General features: G+C 38.9%; 1 protein-coding gene across 1 annotated transcript in view; it reads right to left on the bottom strand.

Annotated features, from left to right (window-relative positions):
- Positions 1 to 238: 238 nt before the first annotated feature.
- COL28A1 (collagen type XXVIII alpha 1 chain) overlaps positions 239 to 23,588 on the bottom strand; it is a 149,137-nt gene continuing 125,787 nt past the window's right edge. The window contains 6 exon segments of the mRNA XM_033088892.1: positions 239 to 864; positions 3,528 to 3,700; positions 5,183 to 5,384; positions 18,497 to 18,654; positions 20,278 to 20,832; positions 22,690 to 22,726. Of these exon segments, the coding sequence (XP_032944783.1) occupies positions 3,528 to 3,700; positions 5,183 to 5,384; positions 18,497 to 18,654; positions 20,278 to 20,832; positions 22,690 to 22,726 (1,125 nt within the window). The 3' untranslated portion in view covers positions 239 to 864.

Genomic DNA, 23,588 nt, shown 5'->3' with positions numbered 1-23,588 from the left:
CTGGCCACTAATATAACTGCCGTGGCTACACTAGCAGAAAAATGAGGGGTTAGCAAGCGTGTAGTGTGGCGGAGTGTGGATTGCAGATTGTGTGGCTCCTGCTTCCTGTCTCCAACCCAGCCGCCAGCAAGAATACAGTGGTGTGACTCCCCTATCTATGGCTCCGTAGGTGTTCCTTTTTGGCCTCGCCATATCCTGCGTTCTTATGTGGGGAGCGGGAGCAGAGACCCCACAGGCCGCCCCGCACGACACCCAATGAGAGCAACATCAGACTTCTGACCTACAGAACTGTAAGATAATAATACATTTGTGTTGCTTAAGTGGCCAAATTGTGGTAATTTGTTAGAGCAGCAAAAGGAAACCAATGCAGAGAATCTCCAATAAGTGAAAGGCAGTTCAGACTCAGGTAGAATGGAGGCCTCAGCTGAGGGCTTTGGGCTCTCAGGGTGGAGCGTGGCCCAGCTGATGAGGAAGCAGCACACAGGAGGAGGGGAGGCCTGCAAGCTGTCCGTGAAACATTAGGATTTGGTCATCCCAGAAGGAGGAGAAGGATGTTTTAGACAAAAGGATGGACTCCCTAGTCAACATTACAACATGTTTGCATGTCAATTTTCTATGTGGGCAAAGTTGTAAAAAGCTTAAAAAAGGAATATAAGTACTGCTTCTGGCAAAGTAGCCGGCTAGATTCTTTGAAGGGTCCTGGTACTTTCCAACGACCATATGCTGACTAATACATGCTTTTTAATGCATTGCTGGGCTTCAAAGAATAAGAAAATATCCAAAGTCTTCCTTCCCACAACGACAACAAAAAAATACATTAATGGCCATCGATGCAGCTCAGATCCACTTTCATGCTGAGGACAACTAAAAAAGATGAAACAAAAACGGTCACCTAGAAATTACCAAGACTCTAACAGGATCATAAGGAATTACCAGCCACAAAGGTGAGAATCCAGAGAGGTACACCCAGCACCCAGAGTAGTTTTTTTTCCTGGGGGAGTGTTCCATCCAAGAAAGGTGGCCAAGGGGTTAATCAACATAAACAAGGAACAAAACGTGCTAGCCACACAAGAAAAAATGGGTAAATTGGACTGCATTGAAATTGAGAACTTCTGTTCATAAAAAAAAAAGGAAAGAGTAAAATAAAAAGACAAGACACAAATATATTAGCAACACAAATAATGAACAAATAATTTGATTTAAGGATATATAAAGAACTCCAGAAATTCAAGGAAAAAACAAACAATCCAATAGAAAAAAATTCCCCAATTATAAACAGACATTTTACAAAGCAGTAGCAGCACAGATGGTGAATAAATATGGTAAAATGTCACCAAAGAAAGGCAAATTAAAACAAGATATCATTTTATACCCAGTATTAGCAAACTGAAGTCTGATAATTCTGTGTTGATAAGAATATCAAACAGTGCAAACTCTTGTATACAACTGGTGAAAGTTTTAATGAATTAGTTCAAACTCTTTGGGAAAAAATTTGATTTGATCTGATACACTATTTTTGAATGCTTATATATTCTGCAACCCAGCAATTCCATTTTTGGGCATGTATCCTAGCAAAACAGTGGTGCCTGTGCACCCAAAGCCATGCATCAAAGCATTCATAGCAAAGCTGACGGAATAGTAAGAAAAATAAATAAACAGCAACAATCAGTTAATTGATCATAGACAAGACAATGGTTAAATACATTATGATATATTCACATAAATATTATGCAACTGTGAAAGTAAATGGATGTGTATGAATTATAACGTAATAACGTACCAAATTGCCAAGAATTACATATTATGACACAAATATTCTAAAGCTCAAAAAAAAACCTAAATAATAAATTACTTAGGAATACATTTAGATGTTTTTAGGACTACATATGGTAAGACATACGGATTAATTATAATATTAAATGAAACGAGCAGGTTGCAAAAGACTGGAGTATGACACCATTTTTATAAAGCTCTAAAATAAGCAAGACTGTACTGTTTAGAGATACATAGAAATATATGTGGTGTTTTACATGTAAAATTATATATAAAAACTGAGATCAAAGTGAAATGGTAAACAAAATTCAAGATGGGATATCCCTGACAGGAAACAGGGCTGGGACGGTAGAGGGGCACCTAGGAAGCTTCAACAGGATTGGTTATGTTTAGTTCATTCTCTGTGTGCTGTGTTCACTGGTGTCCATCTCATTATCATATTTTTTAACTTACAAGTATATTACATATATTCTTTTGTAATATCAGATGTTACATGATAAAAATTTAATCATATCAAATGTTACATGATAAAAATTTAATCAAACTATACAAAATTATTTTTGCTAAGATGGCTGATCTTCTAGCACCTGCATTACTGAATGCTCTTTTTTTTATACCTCTGACCTTGAATGAGGATCACAGGCCTGAAAGAAGAAGAAAGTGTGCTGTGAAATGATATATACAAAAGCTATCTGAGCTCAGCTCAGAACTGATGATCTTTCCAGACTGGGTGTCGCAAAACTATTACAAAATGACAGAGCCAATTCTCTATTACTCTGTTTGGTCATATTTCAATTTGGTGGCTCATCTTTCAGTGTAAGACCTATCTTTAAAACACCTTGCTCAAGGGTGGATGTGGGCTGTAAGTAGTTCTTGGCTGTCAAGTGCTTTCTCATTCTATTCCCCGAAAATTGAAAGTCACACTTACATATTTTAAAGGAAGGGTGGGAAAAGTTCCTTCATTTAAACTACAGTTTTTGTTTTCAATATATAGTTTAAACACACCATAAATGTTTGTTAGCAAACATGTTGGAGGAGTGTGGAATGACAGTTGGTAATCACTTTAAGTCATTTAAATTCAGATTGGTTTCTTACTCACTTTCAGGGCAAGTGAGGCAAACATCCAACCTCACTCACCACCCCAACTCCTATTCCAGTGCCTCCCCTCTCAACCATTCCATCTGGCTGTGTTTCCCCCAAGCAGGATTTTTTTTCCTATCTCACCACCTCCTATGCACATACTCCCATCATTTCTAATTCCCAAATCCAAATCCTTCCCTACCACCTACCTTTTGCTACTGGCAGGGCTGTGAGAGGAAGTGGGGACAAAGGACAAGGGACAAGGGAGGAATGGGGGGCTGGGCTGAGAAGAAGTTTAATCTGATATAATACATAGAATAGGAATTAACAGGAATCAGAACCTCAATGAAGGTTCTAAGTCGATACTAAGCCTATGCATTGAGGTTGCGTGGAACTGAGTCAAATCCCCAGCTCTGCCAATTTTTAGTTGGGTGACAATTGACAAATTGCTAAACTTCTCAGAGCCTCAGCTTCTTCATCTGTGACAATAGTTAATAATACCTACATCCGAGTGTGGCTGTAAGGACTTGATTATGTTTATAAGTTGTAAATACTCAGTATACAATCCAACATGGCGCTTTATTTGTTTTGGGTGAATATGTGGAAATTATAGTTTCTTTCTTGGCTTGTTAATAGAGATACAGATTTGACTCATCACAGGTTGATTTACTTACTTATCCATGAATGCAGATTTCTTGACATTCCTTTTCGCTGTTGAATCTATTTCCTGAGCCATTACAGCCACTGAACCAAAAACGGGCACAAGAATTGACCTGTTTGTCATAATACCATCGAACCACATATTCACTACAGTTTCCAGGTTTGAGGTCTTCTAGGCATCTAGGATCTAGGTTGAGGAAAAGATAATGTGTTATTATAGGTTTTTCTTTTACTGAAAAGATGGAAATTAAAAGCTTTGTAAAGTTTATTCTCCATGCACACTAACACACCAACTAAAAAAATATTGTTATAAGTTAAAGAAGGGTTTCCTAACACCGGAAACATTTCCTCCACCACCTGAAATCCCACCGTTAGATATTCGTTCCTTTGAAAACGTAAAAGTTTCAATCTTTATGAAACCTCATTAAAAATGCCTATTTCTGTGAAAGCATAACAGTGTGAGCCTTCACTGGCTACACTCTTGTGGGGATTAGTTGACAAGAGAAAAATAGGATTTATTAGTTTACTTTGGATTTGATTTAAAATCAAATTAATATTTAGAATGAAGACGATTCCAGCCTTCTGTACACATTCCCTTCCTGTTTGTTCATAGAAAGCACCTCTAAAATCACATGTCATTGTGCTATTCAAAAAGGAAGATACCTTTAAACTACAAAAAAAGGTTAAAAGGTGGGGGGCTCTCTTTACATTATAATTTTCTTTTAAAAAGAGCAGCTCTTGCAGGATAATAAAAACATGACCTTCTATGTCAGTTTCCAAATAAATTTCAGAAACACATCCACTGTGAAAAAGCAAAGAAAAGCTACAACAGTAAAGCCCTTTGTTAAAGCCCTTTTTATTTCACGGTACTCTTTAGTGTCTTGATTTGTATTTCCTACCGGTGGAAGTGATCCCAAGGCTAGACAAATCACAAAAAAGACCAAATAGGTACTTGGCTATCTGTTTTCTGTGTTCTGCGAGGTGGTTTATATGTTATAAAGTTCATTTCTTTCGCCATCTCCTATAATCATTTCCTCAGATTTTGGAGTGTGTCTCAATTCACATACTTTCTAAAACTAAATGAACACTCCTTAAACCAAATGGAAAGGAACAGTGCAGATTTTCACTACCTTTGCTCTTAAAAACAATAACTACATAATGTCTTTTTGTGTAACTTGTTTTCAAGCCAATCTATGCTGCTTCTTGGTCAAGGGTGTCTCTCTGGCATGTTCTTCAGAAACTATGTGTCTACTTATTAATTTCTATAGATATTACCTCCATAGAAAATATTTTGGTGAATCTAGATTCTAGCTTTTTTCTCTTCTATAATCTAGGGATCAAAACCTCCCATGACTATAAGTATGAAGGCCACATGTAAGACAATAGGGCGTGGTAGGGACTGTGGCAAACATGGGAGCGCAATGCACTCGAGAGACATTCGCATTTAAAATAATACTACTACTAAACACTATAATAACTTGAACATTTTTTATTGACCAATTCTGTTCCAGCCAGTTTTCTAATTCTGTATGTAACAAAATGAAAAGTGTCTTTTGTCCTCCCTGTTTAGGGTCAAAGCCTGTTCTCTCTGCATGAGATTTTAGAGGCCATCTTTCCTGGGCCTTCTTCACATTGTAAATGCAGTAGCTGATTGGCAGGTATCTCTTACCTTTGTGCACCCACTTTTCCGGCCTTACGTTCAAAATGGGCCTTGGAGTTCTCATTCCCAGACCCTCTATCCCCTCCTCAGGGGGGCTGTGCAATGGCGCCTGAATGGTGGCAGCCTCAGATGAAAGAGTGGGCGCCAGGCTGCCAGCCCAGGTAGGCTCTGGAGGCTCATTCTCTTTGTCCTGGGCTCCGGGGACATTGACCTACATAAAACATTTACAATTTTTTTTTTTAATTTACATTTTTGTGTTGGGTGATATCATGTCAAAAAAGCTAGTTTGCTTTTGGGAACATTTAAGGAAAAGTTCAGCATTGCTGCTTCTCCCCAACTCTCTAAAATTAATTATTTCAATAAAAGCTCAGGAAATGATGCCCCTCCTCTATGTCATGCATTTCTGAATACACAACTTTTGGGTTTTCCCACCGCTTTGTGTGAGTGTGCACACTTCCCACGGCCATGCACAGATACTTTTGTACCGGGCCTTCCAGACAGATCCACGTGCAGGGCATGAAAGTTGTGAGGTTGAGAGGAATTTATCTTCATTCTTTTCTTAGTCACTGGTGTGAGGAGAGAAAGTAACCACTCATTTCTTTAAGCATTTTTTTCACGGCCCTGTCCTCTCCATTCCCTAACACTCGAAAATTTAACAATGTACTCCAAAATATCTACCACAAACTCGCCCAATTTTGAGATTGGAAAGTGGAGTGCCAGGGGACAATGATACACTAGAATAAAAACAATAGCAATCACTTTTCATCTCATCCTCTTATCCAGCCCCCAGGAAATGTCAAATGCTCCAGGATGTTTAGCTTCTAAAAAGTTCTGAGAAATGTTTGCTACCTAAGGAACAAAGAATTCACATTTCAAAAGCAAGTACTGTGGACTAAAATTTCATCCAAATTTATGATATGTTATGAAACTAGGAAGAAAAGGTGTTTTGCTTTTAAAAACAATAAGAGTCATGTTAGTTATTCTTGACTACAATTGCCAGGAGCCAGGTCAATCTTTTAAGAGGCTTATGAAGTTCTTTATTTCTTTTGTTTCCCCTGGATCCCAGCTACATGGAGTGGATCATTCACCTCAGTCCTGGCACAGTATGCTCCCTTATCCTCACAAGGTTTTTTTTTTTTTTAATTTTTTTGTTTGCTTTTTATATGTATTTATATGTATTTATTTATTGAAATAGGCAAACCTGTGAACTAGGTAAAACTCATTTTTCATGCTTTCTTCCCTGTGGTTCCTGTCATCCTATGACCAGAGCCAGCTGTCATCATTACTAGCTGCTCTCTGCCATCTAAGTTGTTCTCTCCTTTTGAGTCTGTACACACACACACACACACACACCCGGCAGAAGGGCTAATCAATTCTATTACTTGTGTATGTATATTTTTACAATGATTAAAGTACCACCAGGTAAATCAGAGCAAATATTTCCACTGGGGCTGGTCTGCTCATGAGCCCTATATAAAGGGCACTCAATTAAAACAATGAGTTTTTACTCGCCCCAACTTTTGGTACACATGGAGGTAAAACAGTGGGTCAGTTGGCATTCTTCTTTCTCTCAGAATGATCTTGTGTCTCCATATGACAGTTTGAATGTGACCTTTTGTTATAATCATAGAACTAGGGAATTTGAAGTCTAGAGGAAAGTTTTCTCAGTACTTCATTTTTCTGTTGTGGCATCTAAAGCTCCAAATGACCACGGAACTTCCCCCAAATGATTAAGCTCATGGCAAAATCTGAGAAATGCCAGTTTCAGGAAAGAAATACTGTGTTTTTTTTTTGGCTTGCACATAATTCATTTTAAGCAAAAAATAAAGGAAAAGGCTGCCTGTGGCATAGTTTATCAAACATAAAAAAGTCAATGAATATTAGGCTACACTTCAGATATACTGTCTGTTAGGTAAGAACATTCCTTTGAAGAACTGTACTGGACAACATGGTTTTCTCAAAGGAATTAACTCAGCCTTTAAATTATTATCTTGTTCAAGTCTAAAGGCCTCATAATTTATTCTTTACCTTTATATGTTCAGGAGTGTGCATTTTCTTTCTCAATCACATCATTTGGGAATTTTGACTATGAGAGCATTACATCTCAGGTTCTTAGAACAAGTGAATTTTTTTTCATGGATGAGAATAATTTATCTTTTGGCTCCATGAGATTTCAGATTAATCAAATGTGTAATTGTTATGGTTTGCCATTTTTATAATTTTCTTCCTTATTACAAAAGCAAACCTATTTATTGGAGAGAATTTAGAAAATCTGTCAAGCCAAAGAAGAAAATAGAAATCACAAGGGATTGATTCTATTTCCCAGAAGCAATCATTGTTGATATTCAAGTGTATTTTTTCCTATGTGCATATATTATTTTCACACAAAAAAATAGTGTATGTTTGGTTTTCTATTGTTTTTAATTTAACATATCATGCATGGTTCCATATATTTTACTGTGACTCTATAACACCATTCTAAATATAGAATATACATAACTACAATGGCCTTTTCTAAACACTTATTTGTTTTGTGTTTTTTTCTGTTAGAAACCACATGGCTGATTGCTGGGTCAAAGAACACACATATTTGAGCTTCTGAGACAAAGTCCTCTTCCAAAAAGTTTTGTGAACTTGCACTCTCAATACTGAGTGTCTTTCCTTAAGCTATCACAATTTACTAGGTATTAGGATTGAAAAAAGAGATAATTACCAGTTTGATAGGTAAAAAAATTCTTCAACTGAGCTACATGGCCCTTTTCCAAGTTTGCCTTCCACTACTCCCAGCACCTCTTGCTATGACCTTTCATTCCTTCTTCTTCATTCTGCCTCAGGCTGAAAGTGAATTTCTCACCAAGATCCCCATCTGCAAAACCCTTCCCAATAACCCAGTCAGTACTAATGCTCGTCTTCCAGATGGAGCATAGTACCTTCTAATGCTTCTGTACTTGGCCCTTATCATATAGAAGTTAATCTTTAATCCTATGCTCATACATGTGTAACTGTCATTTGTCTCATTTCCTTTCTCACATGTGTAAAATCACAATCCTGATAAGAGAGATTAAACCATGCCGCAATTCTCTTTACTTTCTTTTTTTCTTCCTTCCTTCTTCTTCGTCTTCTTTTATATATTTATAGCATAGAACAGCAAATAGTAGCTACTCAATAAATTCAGAATGGATGAGAGAGAGAGAGAGGGAGAAGGAGAGAGAGGGGACTTTGGATTATTCAATCCTCTAAGCTTTAATATTATCATTCTTAAATAATAAAAAATTAGACCCTAACATACCTTCTAGAGTTCTAAAAGTAGGATTTAAGCAGCCCCAAACTTTACTCCAAATAGTAAATTTGGAGTAGAATACACTCCAAATTCATGATGGTGGTTCCCCCTGGAGAGGGGAGGAAGCGAAAGAGACTCTGAAGGAAAACAAGCAAGGTCTTTAACTGAAGCAAGAAAAAGGGAACAAATGGAAGCACTGGTATGTCTGGGTGGTAGGCACTCAGATGTTTGTTCTGCGTATTCTCTGTTCTTTTTATAAATCCTAACCCTAAAAACAAAAGCCTAACTACCAGCTCTGCACATTTCTGCTCCCACCTCACTGGCTTGCCTTGGAGGAGACAAATGGTCCCAGCTCCAAGCAGGACCTCACCACCGTAAAAACACACAGATGCAACTAGTCAACACGTGGAAGCCGGGGCTGCTCCCTGCAGCTAGACAAGCAGATGTGTTGTTGTCAGTCCTTTTCAGTCTTAAAGTAGATCTTTAAAAGGAGGAAAGCAGGTTTTGAGCAGGTTCCTAGGAACATGAATGCATGAGCTAAAGGAGGATTACCAACCAGGAGCCACACAATTCCCAAAGGTCATTTGGTTTCTGATTTCCAGACATTTCCCGTGTACTTCATTACTCAGAATCTTCGTCTACAACAAGCTCTTCAGCTCTGAGCTCCTGTCTTCTCTGGATGAATGCTAACGATCACCTGCCTTAGCCCTTGTGTTCAGACTTAGCTGTTCCCAGCAGTGCAGGTCCAGGTTTCTCCCAGTTGGCTGTGGGGAATCTGCCCTTGCCAGCTGGCTCAGCAGCTAGTGCTGTTAAGGTGCCTGCTTCTCAGGCTTCTGACCTTGGTTGATTCTTCCCAGATGACAACATTTTTTTTGGCAGGTCTTTTAGCACTTAAGTTGGATGCTCTTTATTTGCATTTAAGGTTCTTGAGGACTGTCAGAAACACCTTGAGTTTGTGCTGGGACTTCCCTTGGTTACTTGCGGCTTTCCTAGAGGATGAACTGCAGGATTTTATTCTGCGTACACCCTCTCTCTCATACATTAATATAATGCCCTCCATTCTGCCATTCCCCTGTGAATGCTTCTCACTGTTCTAACCATGTACTTATACAAAAGGAAGAATATTCTGGTAATAATCCCTTATTTTAAAATTGAGAAAACCAAAACCTTGAGAAACAGGTGATTCACCCAATGTCGGGCAGCTATCAGATTTCATTTCTAAGACGTCATTCATTGTGAGATACACTGTACATCTTGAAAGCCGCTAAAAAGAGACCACAACACAGTAACTAGAGTCATCCCAATCTCTAAAGTAGTAAAATAGGAAAAATATAAACTTTAGAGCTAAGGAAATAAAGTATTTAGCTTTAGCATGGAGACTACCAAGTTTCTTGGCTTCCAGGTCTGGAATATTTCTTCTAGATCAGTTTGCAATATGTTTTTTTTTTTTTTCTCTCCTCAATAGGATAGGAGCATCTTATAGTCTACGTGTAGTAAGCCTATTATTAGCAATATACGATGCTTACACAGCAGCTTCACATAGCAATGCTAAGAATTAGTTGTTAAGCAGGATTTTATCAAGAAGAATTTGTGGTTATGGCTACAGTGAGAGTATTAATTATATTTTATAAACAAATAAATTATTGACCAATATAATCATCTATATGTGGCTTAGTCAAGGCTATTTACAAATAATTAGGTCAAATTTCAGGAAATCAACTTAATTTTCCTGTCAGTAGAGTAACTAAACAAACAGTAGGCTCAGCCCCAAGTCTTCTGAAAGTTTGAAAAGTCCATGTCTTTTAAAAGTATTGATTATGGTCCCTGAATAGGCTACATCATTTATAGTATAATATGATTGAACAGCCTACAACATTTTACTTGAATAGGACATTACGAGAAAATATAGGTGTACTGAAATATTATTTTTCCTACTCTATTGTTATGGAGGCTTAGTACCAAATTAAAATATATGCCATGTTATTATAGATAGGTTTTTAAGAAAATTCAACCAAAATAGAATTATATATAAGAGTAATAATTCAGTGATGTTATTTTTATGAGTGAAAAAAATAAATAAAATTATGCTATCAATAAGTAATGGATAAACTGGAGAGGATACAGAAAAGAGAGATAGGACCAGAGTTTTGAGGCCATATTATTACTATAGATAAGTAATGAGGCTCTGATCTAAGACAGGAAAGGTATGGATGAGGAGAAAGGAGTGGATAGGATGGATAGAGAGATGATCAGACCAAAGAAGATAGTACCAACAAGTGTGGAAGATAAAGCAACAATAGAGCTACAGATATGTTCCAGGTTTCTTGTCAGGTGCCTGGCTGGTTGGTGGGAATAAATCCCTAGGAAGGAAATCCAGAGGAACAGAATTGTGAACATATTCCAGGTTAAATGCCTGGAGGACACCCAGAATAAAATATGCATAGACCATCAAAAATGTCAATCTGGGGCCCAGGAGAAAGGACTGGATTGGGGAAGCAGATTTGAGAGTTGTTAGCTTTCGAACTCAGAGAACATGGCACAAGAGAAGCAGGCTAAAGACAGGTCTCAGAAAAATTAAGAGTTTAAAATCTAAGGGGTAAAGAGAGAAAGAAAAACTCCAAAAGCAATGGGGAAAGAATGCTCAGAAGGGTGAAAGGAGAACAAGAGAGCGAACTCTCAAAATCAAAGAAAAGAATGGCATTCTCTTACATGCGAAAGAGAAAAGAATGTGGCAATACAAGGATTTTGCAATTAGGAGGTTGCTAGTGGCTTTTTCAGCTGTTTCAGTGTCACATTGTAGGCAGTAGCCTGACTTCAGAGGGTTTCCCAAGTGAACAGAAGTCAGGAAGTTGAGAGGGAGAGGGAAGGACAGTGAGGTTGTGAGTGTGTGGGGGGGTGGGGGGGAGCAGGCTGGCCTGTGGAATAATTTTATTATAAAAAGAGATAGGATAATAGAAAGAGGGACATGTGAACTAGGAGAGGGTTAGGGAAATTTTTAAATGGGAGAGTCTGAAGCCTATTTACTGACTATAGGACAAGAAAGAGCACAACAGTGAAATGAGGTCCTGGTCTTGGAAGAAGCAGAAGGCAATGGGCCTCAGAGAACAAGGAGGGGATTAAAAGTTGTCCCATCAAAGTTGAGGATAGAGCTCAGGGTCAGGCTTTAGGATGAAGGAACACATTCATTCCAACAAGTTAGAACCTGCCCAGGGCTCCAGTTTTTGAAAATAAATTGCCAGTGGAGCTCCAGTGTCAGAGGTGGTTTTCTCTAGATGGATCTCAAGATGGAGTAAGAATGAGTGAGATTTGTGGGGAAAGGAGAGGAAGAGATGGGGCAAGCAGCAAGAGTGAACATCGAGATGGAGATCTTTGAGCAGCTTCGTGATAATGAGGAGAGGGGAGATACGAGGCAAGTGGTATGGGGACCTGGGATAGGGTCTCACTAAAAGAGAGATTGACAAAGAGAGGGGGTGTCAGGCAGCCAGGCCAGCCTGCTGGGTTAGCTTTCTATAATTTACATCGATACAGAATAATGAGGAGCCTGCATCCTGAACTTAAGGCTAGCACTGGATTATATACAATATCCGAACAGTATCAGAGGGAAGGAAGAGACTCACAGCTCCCCATGTTCCTCCACCACACCTTTCCATCGGTGCAGAAGCTCCCCAGAGGGACTCCTCCCACACTAGCTTGATCATCTCCATCACTGGTGTGCTGTGGAATCACTCTTCATAGGAATCCCACAGCCTTCTTTCTACAGAGCAGAAGAAATCTCTGCTGCTAGTTATTTAAGTTATTTGCAATCAGGGAACAATTTTTTTGTAATACAAAAAAAAAAAAAGGCTTTATGGAAGGGGTAGACAGGGCTTCTTTCATTTCTACTCTTTCAAGGGCAAAAAAACTAGAATACTGTTACAAAACCTGCTCTAGTGAATAAAGATCCTGTGTGTTGACATTACTTTTTAAAAATTTTCATGGACGTACAATTGATATAAAATATTCTATTTGTATTAGGTTGGTGCAAAAATAATTGTGTTTTTTGCAATTATTTGTAACCTTTTAAACCGCAATTACTTTTGCACCAACCTAACACCTAGTTTCAGGTGGACATCACAGTGATTCAATATTTATATATATTATGAAATGATCCCCTAGACAATAAGTCTAGTTACCATCTGTCACCATACAAAGTTATTAAAATATTATTGACTATATTCTCTATACTGTACATTATATCCCCATGACTTATTTTATAACTGGAAGTTTGTACCTTTTATTTATTTTTTAAAATTTTGTACCTCTTCATCCCCCTCATCTATTTCACCTGCCCCCCAACCCCTTGTCTCTCTGATAACCATCACTTTATTTCCTGTACCTGCATTTCCATTTTGTTTGTGTATTTCTTTTGTTCTTTTAGATTCCATTTGTAAATGAAATCATACGATATTTGTCTTTCTCTGACTTGTTTCACTCAGCATAATACCCTCTAGGTCCACCCATGTTGTTGCAAATGACAAGATTTCATTCTTTTGATGGCTAAGTAATATTCCATTGTCTATATGCACCACCTCTTCTTTACCCATTCATCTATTGACGGGCATTTTGGTTGTTTCCATATCTATTGTAAAGAATGCTGCAGTGAACACAGGGGTGCATATATCTCTTCGAATAGTGTTTTTCTTTTCTTTGGATAAATACCCGGAAGTGGAATTGCTGCATCACATGGCTGTCTAGTTTAATTTTTCTGAGGAACCTCTATACTGTTTTCCATAGTGGCTGTACCATTTTACAGGCCCACCAACACTGCATGAGGTTCCCTTTTCTACACATCCTCACCAACACTTGTTATTTTTTGTCTTTTAAATAATAGTCATTCTGACAGGTTTGAAGTGATTATCTCATTGTGGTTTCCATTTGCGTTTCCCTGATGATTAGTGATGTTAAGTTCATGTGCCTGTTGGCCATCTGTATGTCTTCTTTGGAAAAATGTCTATTCAAGTCCTCTGCCCATTTTTTAATCAGGTTATTTGTTTTTGATATTAAGTTGTGTACCTTCTTTATATAGTTTAGATATTAACCCCTTATCAGATATATGATTTGCAAATATCTTCTCCCATTTGATAGTTGGCCTTTTCATTTTATTAATGGTTTGCTCTGCTGTACAAAAGCTTTTTAAAAGTTTGATGTAATCCCATTTGCTTATCTTTATTTTTGTTGCCCTTGCCTAAGGAGAATGGTCCAAAAAATATTGCTAAGACTGATGTCAAAGAGCTTACTGTCTATGTTTTCTTCTAGAACTTTTATGATTTCAGGTCTTATATTGAAGTCTTTAATTGATTATAAATTTATTTTTGTATGTGATATAAGATAGTGATCTGGTTTCATTCTTTTGCATATAGCTGTCCAGTTTTCCCTACAATCTGGGAATCAAAAGGTTCTGACAAATTCACTTCACTTACTGAAGAGACCGACTTTTTCCAATTGCATATTCTTGTCTCCTTTGTCATAGATTAATTGACCATATATATGCATGGATTTATTTGTGGGCTCTCAGTTCTGTTCCATTGGTCTATGTGTCTTCTTTCATGCCAGTACCATACCATTAGTTATAGTAACCAAAGTTACTATAACTGTGCAGTATAGTTTAAAATCAGGGAGTTTGAGACCTCCAGCTTTATTTTTCTTTCTTAAGATTGCTTTGGCTATTCTGAGTCTCTTGTGGTTCTGGACAAATTTCTTTGTTCTAGTTCTGTGAGAAATGTCATTGGTATTTTGATGGGCATTGCGTGGAATCTGTAGATTGCTTTGGGTAGTATGGACATTTTAATGATATTCTTCCAATCCACAAGCATGGTATATAGCTTTCTGTTTATTTGTGTCATTTTCAATTTCTTTCACTAATATTGACATTACCTACTAATGCATTTAGAATGATGAAAAGTGACTTCATGCAGGGTATTAATATGCTTATTTGCTTAATGGTCCATTACTGGTTATAACCAGTTGGTCTGATTAAATGATATTAACTTGATTTTATTGCCCCACTCTCATTTATATGCTGGCAATCTTAACCCACTGTACAAACCCAGAAAGAATAAAGAAACATGAAGTGCCAACATTATTAGTCCCATAAAAAAATACGGATTTTTATGTATACTATCTTTTTTTATAACAGTGCCTTTCATTGAAGAAAATCTTCAGATTTCTTTTTTAGTCCAACAGTTGGTATAGCATTCATTTGGTCCATAAGGGTTTATTAAGCATCTACTGTATGCAAGATGAGGCACAATTTTACGTTGTGAGTGGGACACAAGTTTAATTAGACACAGACCATGTCCTCAAGGGATGTAAATCCATCAGGAGAGTTAAGGTACACATACAAATAATTATTAACAATATGTGATAAATTCCAGAAGAAAGTATAAATTATCCTGAGGTTTCAGGAGAGGAACAGAGTAGAATGATGTACATGTTTAACTTCCCAAGACTGGCTTGAAAGAGCAACAGAGCAGGGTGCTGCTGCTGAAGGGCTATGAATTTAGTGGAACATGGGAAAGCCTTCTGCTTTCTTTACTTCCCAACACACGTGTTCCCAGACGTTTAGTGTATATCAAGTTAACTCCACAATTAGATAAAATGCTTAATATGTAAGTCCTTCTTGGAGGTGGAAACCCATTAGATTTCACACAAAAGTGTAAATACCTGATATCAGATTTTTCCCTGAGAACAGATTTTGATAGAAGAAGAGGAAAGAAGGACAGCGATAGGTGTCTTAAGTGTTAGAAGAGACAGAAGAGTAAGGGAACAGAGACACAAAAGGGACTTCTGAGACCGTTTATTTGTCTTGCAGTATTGCCTGAGATAGGATTGGGAACAGTCTGAGAATCAAAAGGTTTTGACAGATTCACTTTGTTATAGATGTTTGGGTGCTGTAATTATACTTTTAGATAAAGCTGGTTGTGCATGTACAGATATACATGTTTTTGTACTTACTTTTTTTGTACTTACATCTGTGATATATATGACATATATATCATATATTTATATGTATGACAGAGAGATAAATGCATATATGTTTGCTCATACTAAATATCTATTAGGAACATTCGTGGTTTAAAAATTCAGTCTTGCCTTGGTGTTTCTGCAAAGAGCAAGGGTGAGAAGGTCTAAAGAAAAAAGGGACTATCCAAGAAGCTCAAGTTGATTGCAAGTTCCCGCTGTCATGGTCAGAGGTACCCTAGGGAGACCTAGCTGATGCTCAGCTTCCCTCTATGCAGCTCTTGGTGTTATAAATCCTGGCTATTTCAGATGTACTTTTCGTTGTCCTCCCTTTCCAGCTACTAGAATTCTTCATCTGTCATAATCAATTAACATCACGTGTCTCTGAGGCCATCTTCCTGGGTCGCGATACGAAGCATAGGGTCTTGCTCTTCCTCATTCTCTGTCATAATTGCCTAGGATGTCTCTCAGGCACCTCCATTTTGCCTGGTGCAAACTAAGCTTATTATTTTTCTTCAAAAAAAAAAAAACCTGCTTCCTATATTCTCCATCTTAGTAGATGGTGTTTCATGTCACATCCTCTCCAAGCTAGAAATACAGCTGTCATCCCCCAAACCCTCCCTGTTCCTAACCTCCAATCCATCCAATCACTAAATCCTGTTCATTCTACCCCAGGCATGGCTTTCCAATCCAGGCCTTCTTTTATTCCAATGCCCCTGCCTTAGTTGAGGTCTCGTTCTCTCCCCCCTGGACTCTCTGTCACTCCTCATATCCCAGCCTCCTGTCCTCCTTCTCCTATTTATCTTTCCCACGGCAACCGGGGTTATCCTTCCTGTGAACCAAATATGACCATAAAACCCTTGCTTTAAAAACATCTCTGCTTTCTCCTGGCTGCCTGACCTATCGATGAAATTCAAGCTCCTTAGCTTGACACGTGACGCCATTTACAACTGGTCCTCAAATTATTTATCCAGCTTGAACTCTCATCATTCTGCCCCACACCCCATAGGCTCCAGATAGACTGAACTTGTCCTAATTTATTGACATGCGATGCCCTTGGGAATCCCTCTTTGCCCACATGTTCCTTCTGCTGGAAATACCCTTCCCTCTACTCTTGACTTGAAACACAACTATTTATTCTTCAAACTCAGCTCAGTGCCACCTCCTCTGCAAAGCCTTCCGTTACTCTGCCCTGAATTTAATTGCACCATCTCTTGTGCTTCATCTACAGCTCTGCTAAAGTTCTTAATACTCCTTATGCTTATTTATTCCCTGATAGACTGTGGACTTCTCCGAGGCAGGAACTGTGTCTTAAGCCCTACCACCTAGTACATCAGTAAATGATCAATACATTCTGCTGGAATTCACTGATTATGAGGAGAGCTCAGTTTAAGGACGACTTGCTGAGTGCAACCCGAGTTTCCTCTTGTTCAGGAAGCCTTTAGGAAGGCACATGGATTGACCAGGGGAGGGACAGAGTGATATATGACACAAGCAGGGAAGGTCCCAGGAGCATGCCGTGCTCAGGAGGAGAGAGACTGTACATTATTGTCTATAATTCACTTCAAAGTGCTCAGTAAAGACCAGGGTCAGCGAACCCTTGAGGTCAAATCTGAGTCTTCATCTGTTTTTGGAAATAAGTTTTATCCAAATACAGCCATGTTCATTCATTTAAGTATTGGCTGTGGCTGCCTTTGCATTTCAAAGGCAGAGCTGAGTAATTGCCGCAGAGATCAAATGGCCTGCAAAACGAAAAATTGACTATACTGTCCTTTACGGGAAGAGTTCGCTGACCCGATATAAACCATGTGGTATAAATGTGCGTGTTAATTTCAACCTACAATCCAGAGACATGCTGTTGCCTTAATCTAAATTATCTGTCTCAGAATTTGGTTAGCGTTTAATCAAATATAAATATGTTAGAGGTCTTTGTGCCCTGTTTTGAACATACAGTATAAAAACCTAGTGAGTCCTATCTAGTATCATCATATCACCTTAGCAATCATATCCTGGACCTGGTTCCTGAATGATCCTGGGTCCAACGATTGATCTGGAGGTTTCTTGGGGCTTTAGTCCAACTACACAGCTGAATCCCGAGGCTAGAAAATTGTTGCATTCACTCATAATGAATATTTCATATCCATGAAGCCTTCGTAAAAGGACAGGACAGGGCCTTCATTGCGCTTACAGAACAGGGTTATGACTGGTGTGTGCCTGCTTCCTAGAGGACGTCCCCTGCGTAGTAGACAGGAGTCTGGACCTACTTTAGTTGTAACTTGGTGGGGAAGAGACCAGAGTACTCACTAGTAATCATGGGAGGCTCTCCAAATGTTACCTAAAAGAGCCTAATAGTTGCTCGTGACCTTACTGGCTGAGATCAGTCCCAGAGCTTTCTAGGAGGACAGTCACATTTGTCTCAGCACATTCAGGAGGTAGTTCTTTCGTGCACATGTGATTGGGGAGCTTTGAAACAGAGCATCCACCTTGCACCATATGCATGAATAGCTCCCTCCCAGTTCGCACTCTGGGCACAGGAGGTGGAAGCCACATGAGCAGGAATGTGCCTTAGAGTGTGGGAGAGTGGCAGATTAAGCCTGTGTCTACTTTGAAGGAACGAACTTGAGAGGCTACAAAGTGGGAGGTGGATACTCAGCGGGATGAAGGAGAGTTGTCACCTGGTATGAAAGGATCTACAAAGCATGGTAAGAGGGCAATTTAAATAGTAGAGTGTTTATCTGTTCTAGCGTACACGATGACTTTGGTGGTAGCAGCGATATACCATAAAAATATTACTTGCAACATTTCATAAATAATGAGTTATAAAATATAGAGTACTTCAAAATCTCATATTCATGCTCACAAGCCCCAGAACTATTTCTAAACTCGAAATCTGGGGACAAAGTGCAAATAGTATTTAGAACCAAGGACCTGAAAGGACATATACCTCATCTGGTTCTTGGCAGTGCAAGGCAAGATGGTCTTTGATGTAAAACAGACAGAAAACACAATGTTAAGCTCACAAATTAAGCAAGGCAGTTACTTACTGACTCAGACATTTCTTCCGGAGTCTGTGGAGTGGACTGGCGGAGTTCTTCCCCTGACATCCCAAAGCCAGGCTGACGTGGTGGTGAACCCAAGACTTGAATGAGGTAGGAATCAAAATCCTCACAATGTTTTTTAAACAATCTTTGCTTCAGGGTGTCTTTTAAAAGAGAAACAGAAAAGGGAGGTAGCAGGAACAACGAGACATTACTCAAAACCTGTCTTAAAGACATCATCTGCGCTCTCCTTAAAATAGACACTTTCCCATCACTGGAAGTCAACTGCCAGGTGACGGAAGTTTTAAAGCATTTTTACGTCATCTGTAAGAGGCCACCTAAAATGATTTTATTTTATTTAATAATATACATATTTTATTTAATTATTTATTTTGTTAATATATATATATTTCATTTAATAATACACAAATAATATACAAACCCATGACTTAAACGCTTGCTTATCTAAAGCACCAGCTAACTGTGAACTTCTCTGTAGAAGGGGCAAGTCTCACCCACAATAAGTTTAATAGTCAGTTACCTCTGGTTTTAGGGAGAGCCAAAGGCCACCCAGTCCAAAAATGTATCCCTCACTGGCTGGAACAAATCACTAACTCCTTTGGTTAAGATAATAAAGCTAATTAATGATCAAAATATAATTTGTCTTTGAAATGTATACTCTTGGTCATTCTAACAGGTTAACAGCCCAGTGAGATTGAATATCTAAGATAAGCCCATTAGTCACCCAGCAGGAAATGGGACCCCAGGTTAGAAAGATCTGGAGAAAGGGGGGACTAGGAAGGGGGAAGATTCTGAGTATGGTATGCTATCGTCGGGGCCAGCTGTGCTGGTACCCAGAGTAGGTCGGGAGCAGCAAGGGGTAAGGGCGGCGGGGAGGGGGTCTGTGCCAGGCCATGTCAGGTCGCACTCCCAGGTGGGTGAAGAAAGAAGGATGGAGCCAAATGGAAGCCTACGAACACATTAAGCATACATTTTACTTATTTCACAAGCTTGCCAGCTGTGGGCCCTGCCAGAATGAGTTATTGGTTTCCAAAGAATTGGAACACGTTTCATTGTAAAGCAGTCCTGGCCATACTCCGGTCATAGGTGAGTGGGTATCTTAGAATGCCTCATTAGGAAATATCAGTTCATGTGAAAGGGTAAGTTAGCATAGGGAAACCCACCCGATGAACACTGACTGCATGATCAATATGCAAAATGCTAAGATGAACTCCTGATATCAACCTATTGACTCATTATTTGTTTTCATAAAAACAGAGAATAAAACACTATCTGTTTTTATAAGAATTGAGACATAGAACAGAGAATAGAATAGAATCCCAGTTACTTATGTCTCTCCTCTCTTTAGATTAATTTTTCTTCAGGTATCACACACTTCTCAATTCAGTTTGATTCTGTGGTTATTTTCTGCCTTGCTGCTGGCTTGCTCCACGTCTTTTTCAAGTTAGGTAACTTTCTGAACATTAACTAATCTTAGTAATACCCCCAAATTCTCTTCTTTCTTTACATATCCTTCGACCATAGATACCCCCAGTTAAACAATTCCAATATCAGCTCAGCACTTACTACGAATGAATAAAAACAAGAGTTGTTCTCTTTAAACTGGATGATACTAAATGTTTTTACCTCCTGCAGTTTATGTGCTACGATTTAATGTTAGCATAAGCCTCATTAGCCTCCTGATTTCCATTTTTGCTCAGGATAACCCAGTGATGTGGTACTTGGAAGAACAACATAAATTCCTTTCCCCTGGAGCTGAGTCTTACCTTGCAGTGTAATGAAGTCATCAAACTGATAAACGTGCTCACTATCTGGGTCGCTAGCAATTAGATTCATTTCTTTGTGGAACATTTCGAAGTTGGGGTCATTTTTCTTCACCACCCCGATCACAAATATTTCCACATTGGTGTCCCTGGCGTTCTTCACCACCTCTGTCAGGTTCTTCTCATCTCGGCTATCTGTCTGCCCATCAGTGATGACCAAGGCCACTTTCTTTACACCTGGCCTTGCAGCTTTAAACATGTGGTTGGCTGCATGGAGAGCTGTGGCCGTGTAGGTGCCTTCCCCCAGGTACTGCATGTTGTCCACAGCCAGCTTGAAGCTGTCCTTGCTGGAGAACTGCGCCAACTCTGCCACCTTCTCCACCTTATGACTGTAGTTGATTATGCCTATGTGGGCTGTGGCAAGGTCCAGAGCAACCTGGTCAGTTAGAGTCTTCACAAAATTCTTGATGATCTGGAAGTTCTCTGGCCCCACACTTTCTGAGCTGTCAATCACAAACAGCAGCTCTAGTGGAGTCTCTTTGCATTTGGGCCCACAACCTAAAAGATGAAAGTTGAGATGGAAACATTGCAGGAATGAAAATCAAAACATCATTGATGGGTGTCAGATGGGTGCGGGGAGGAGAGAGACAGGCAAGGATGAATCGGAGACCTAGATGTTACCTTTCTTTTCTGCAACTGTGAACAAAGCTGAAAACTATCTGCCTTCTGGTTTCTATACCTGACTCTTTTTCAAAAATAATTTATTATATATATTTAAAAAAACCCTACAAAAAAACAAAACACTGTGTAGTAACAAAATAAAAAACACTATGTGCCAATTTCTTAGATTAAAAACTAAAATATTTTTAAGAGTCAACACCCCCGTGTATGCCTTCCTGATTACATTCCCCTCTCTCTCCCTAAGAAATAAGCACTATCCTAAATTTGTCATTCCATCTTTTGTATTTAACCTGAATCTGGAAGCTCATGTTTCAGTCTTCAACCACATCCTTATATGAAAAGGGAGATTTGCTCATTGACATAGCCAATGGGTAAAGTAATGGAATGAAAAATTTTAATTGTGGTGGAAAGATTAGGGCTTTTCCCTGCACACAAACAGCTGCCCCTAGCTACTCTAGTTTATGTCCCCAGTCACCCACAATGTCAACTATGGTGGCTCTTATCTTATCAAAGAGGCCAGCAATCCATTCATACTATAAAATCATTTGTAATGAGAATGCTGGTTAATAAACAACTTTTATTTAGGGTTCATCATTCAAAGCAGTTGCCAGTCACCAGGCCAAAAGAATTATCAGGGTTCCATTGGTTTATCCATATCCTCATGTTGCCCCACAACCCTACCACAGAAAATCATGTGGAAATTGGTGCCATTTTTACAGGGCTTCCAGAACTCAGAAACCATGTCTATATTGGCCCGTTACCACACACAGTCCCAGGTTGGTTCTTAAAGTCCAGAAGTCTTCTGGGTGACAAGCCAGTTCTGGGGTTCTCTGTATCAAAGAATGATGCTATTCCTGCCTCTGTCCAATTTCAACACAGAAGGTGCTCTTCATTATTCCATTCATCTCTTGCCTTTTGGCTAATCTCTTTACTTCCTCTTTCTGGTAACTCTGTATTAAGTCTAATGTATTTAGCCCTAGAACCATTTAGGTATAGTTGTGAAGTAAAATGACTTCCTGACTCTGTCTTCCTGCCTTTCAAGTGGAATGCACTCTAGAAACAGTGCTCAAAACTAAAATCAGGGGGGCCGGGGGGTGGGAGATGAGGGTAAGGGGGATCAAATATATGGTGATGGAAGGAGAACTGACTCTGGGTGGTGAACACACAATGTAATTTATAGATGATGTGATACAGAATTGTACACCTGAAATCTATGTAATTTTACTAACAATTGTCACCCCAATAAATTAAAAAAAAAATGTTTACGAAGTATTCAGGTAAAACAAAAAAAAAAACCCTAAATTCAGAAAGACTTCTTGCTTCAGGAAAAACAGACATATTAGTCATCAGCTAGGCTATATTCAAATACCAGTTAGGCTCCTGTAGTCTTATTTCCTTTGTTGTTTTTTCTTCCCAAGCTCAGGTAAATGACACTGAGTATAAATGAGCGGTGTGCTTAGAGAAAGTCTGGCTGCCCACAGACTCTAGGCATGTACCGTCACACTTCTTACCCACCCCAGAAAGAAGATTTTCTCTGCTTCAATCAGAATTCCCACAGCCCCTCTCACTGCTTTCTTTCATTTTCCCATTGACTTTTCAAATGAGCTTCAAACTTTCTTATGAGCTATATAATATACATCTTCTGTGTGAACACATTATCTTGACCAACACAGAACATAGCGGGGTTGGTACTTTAAAGTGATGTGTGTTTTTTTCTTGATAGTCAAATCTTACCACATATTTCAACAATAAGTTTGATAATTTCTTCTTTCTGGAGGAAAAAAAGGAAACTGTATTAGTCGTATGACCACGATATTTTTTTCCCTATAGTCATAAAAGATCTGTCTTATTACAGTCAGCAGTGCATCATTTGATTTAATTCTTCCACTACAGAAAATAAAATAAATAGCACAGCGCTTAAAAGTTGGCTATAATATATCACCACTGAAATGTGTTTGAGTTGCGAAATGTAATAGCTCAGACTTTTGAGTTCAAATTGTGGCTCCAGCATTTATCAGCTGTGTGACCTTGAACACTAAGTGACCTAACAGTATCTGTATCTTAGGGCTGTGGTGTGGATTAAACGCGCTAAAGCACACAGAGCTCTTAGCACAGAGTCTCACCCCACAAAGCATAGTAGTCCCCTGCTCCCCAATATGTGGTTTTGCCTTCCATGGTTTCAATAACCTGTGGTCAACCGCAATTTGAAAATATCAAAAGGAAAAGTCCAGAAATAAACAAGTCATAAGTTTTACATTGTGTGCCATTCTGAGTATTGAGACGAAATCTCTTGACATCCCATTCCATCCTGCCCGGCATGTGAATCATCCCTTTGCCCGGGACATCCACGCTGTGTATGCTCCCCAACTGTTAGTCACTTAGTAGCCTTGGTTACTTAGTCTCGGTTATCAGGTTGACTGTCATGATATCCCAGTGTTTGGGTTCAAGGAGCCCTTATGTTACTTAATAATGGCCCAACGCGCAAGAGGAGTGGTGCTGGCAGTTCGGACATGCCAAAGAGAAGCCATAAAGTGCTTCCTTTAAGTGAAAAGTGCAGGGTCTTGACTTTTAAAAGAAAGAAAAAATTGTATGCTGACATTGCTAAGATCCACGGTAAGAGTGAATTTTCTATC

Source organism: Rhinolophus ferrumequinum, chromosome 20, assembly GCF_004115265.2.
Source record: "Rhinolophus ferrumequinum isolate MPI-CBG mRhiFer1 chromosome 20, mRhiFer1_v1.p, whole genome shotgun sequence".
Lineage (NCBI taxonomy): Eukaryota > Metazoa > Chordata > Mammalia > Chiroptera > Rhinolophidae > Rhinolophus > Rhinolophus ferrumequinum.
The sequence above is the reverse complement of the archived record's forward strand: the minus strand, read 5'-3'. Positions and strand labels throughout refer to the sequence as shown.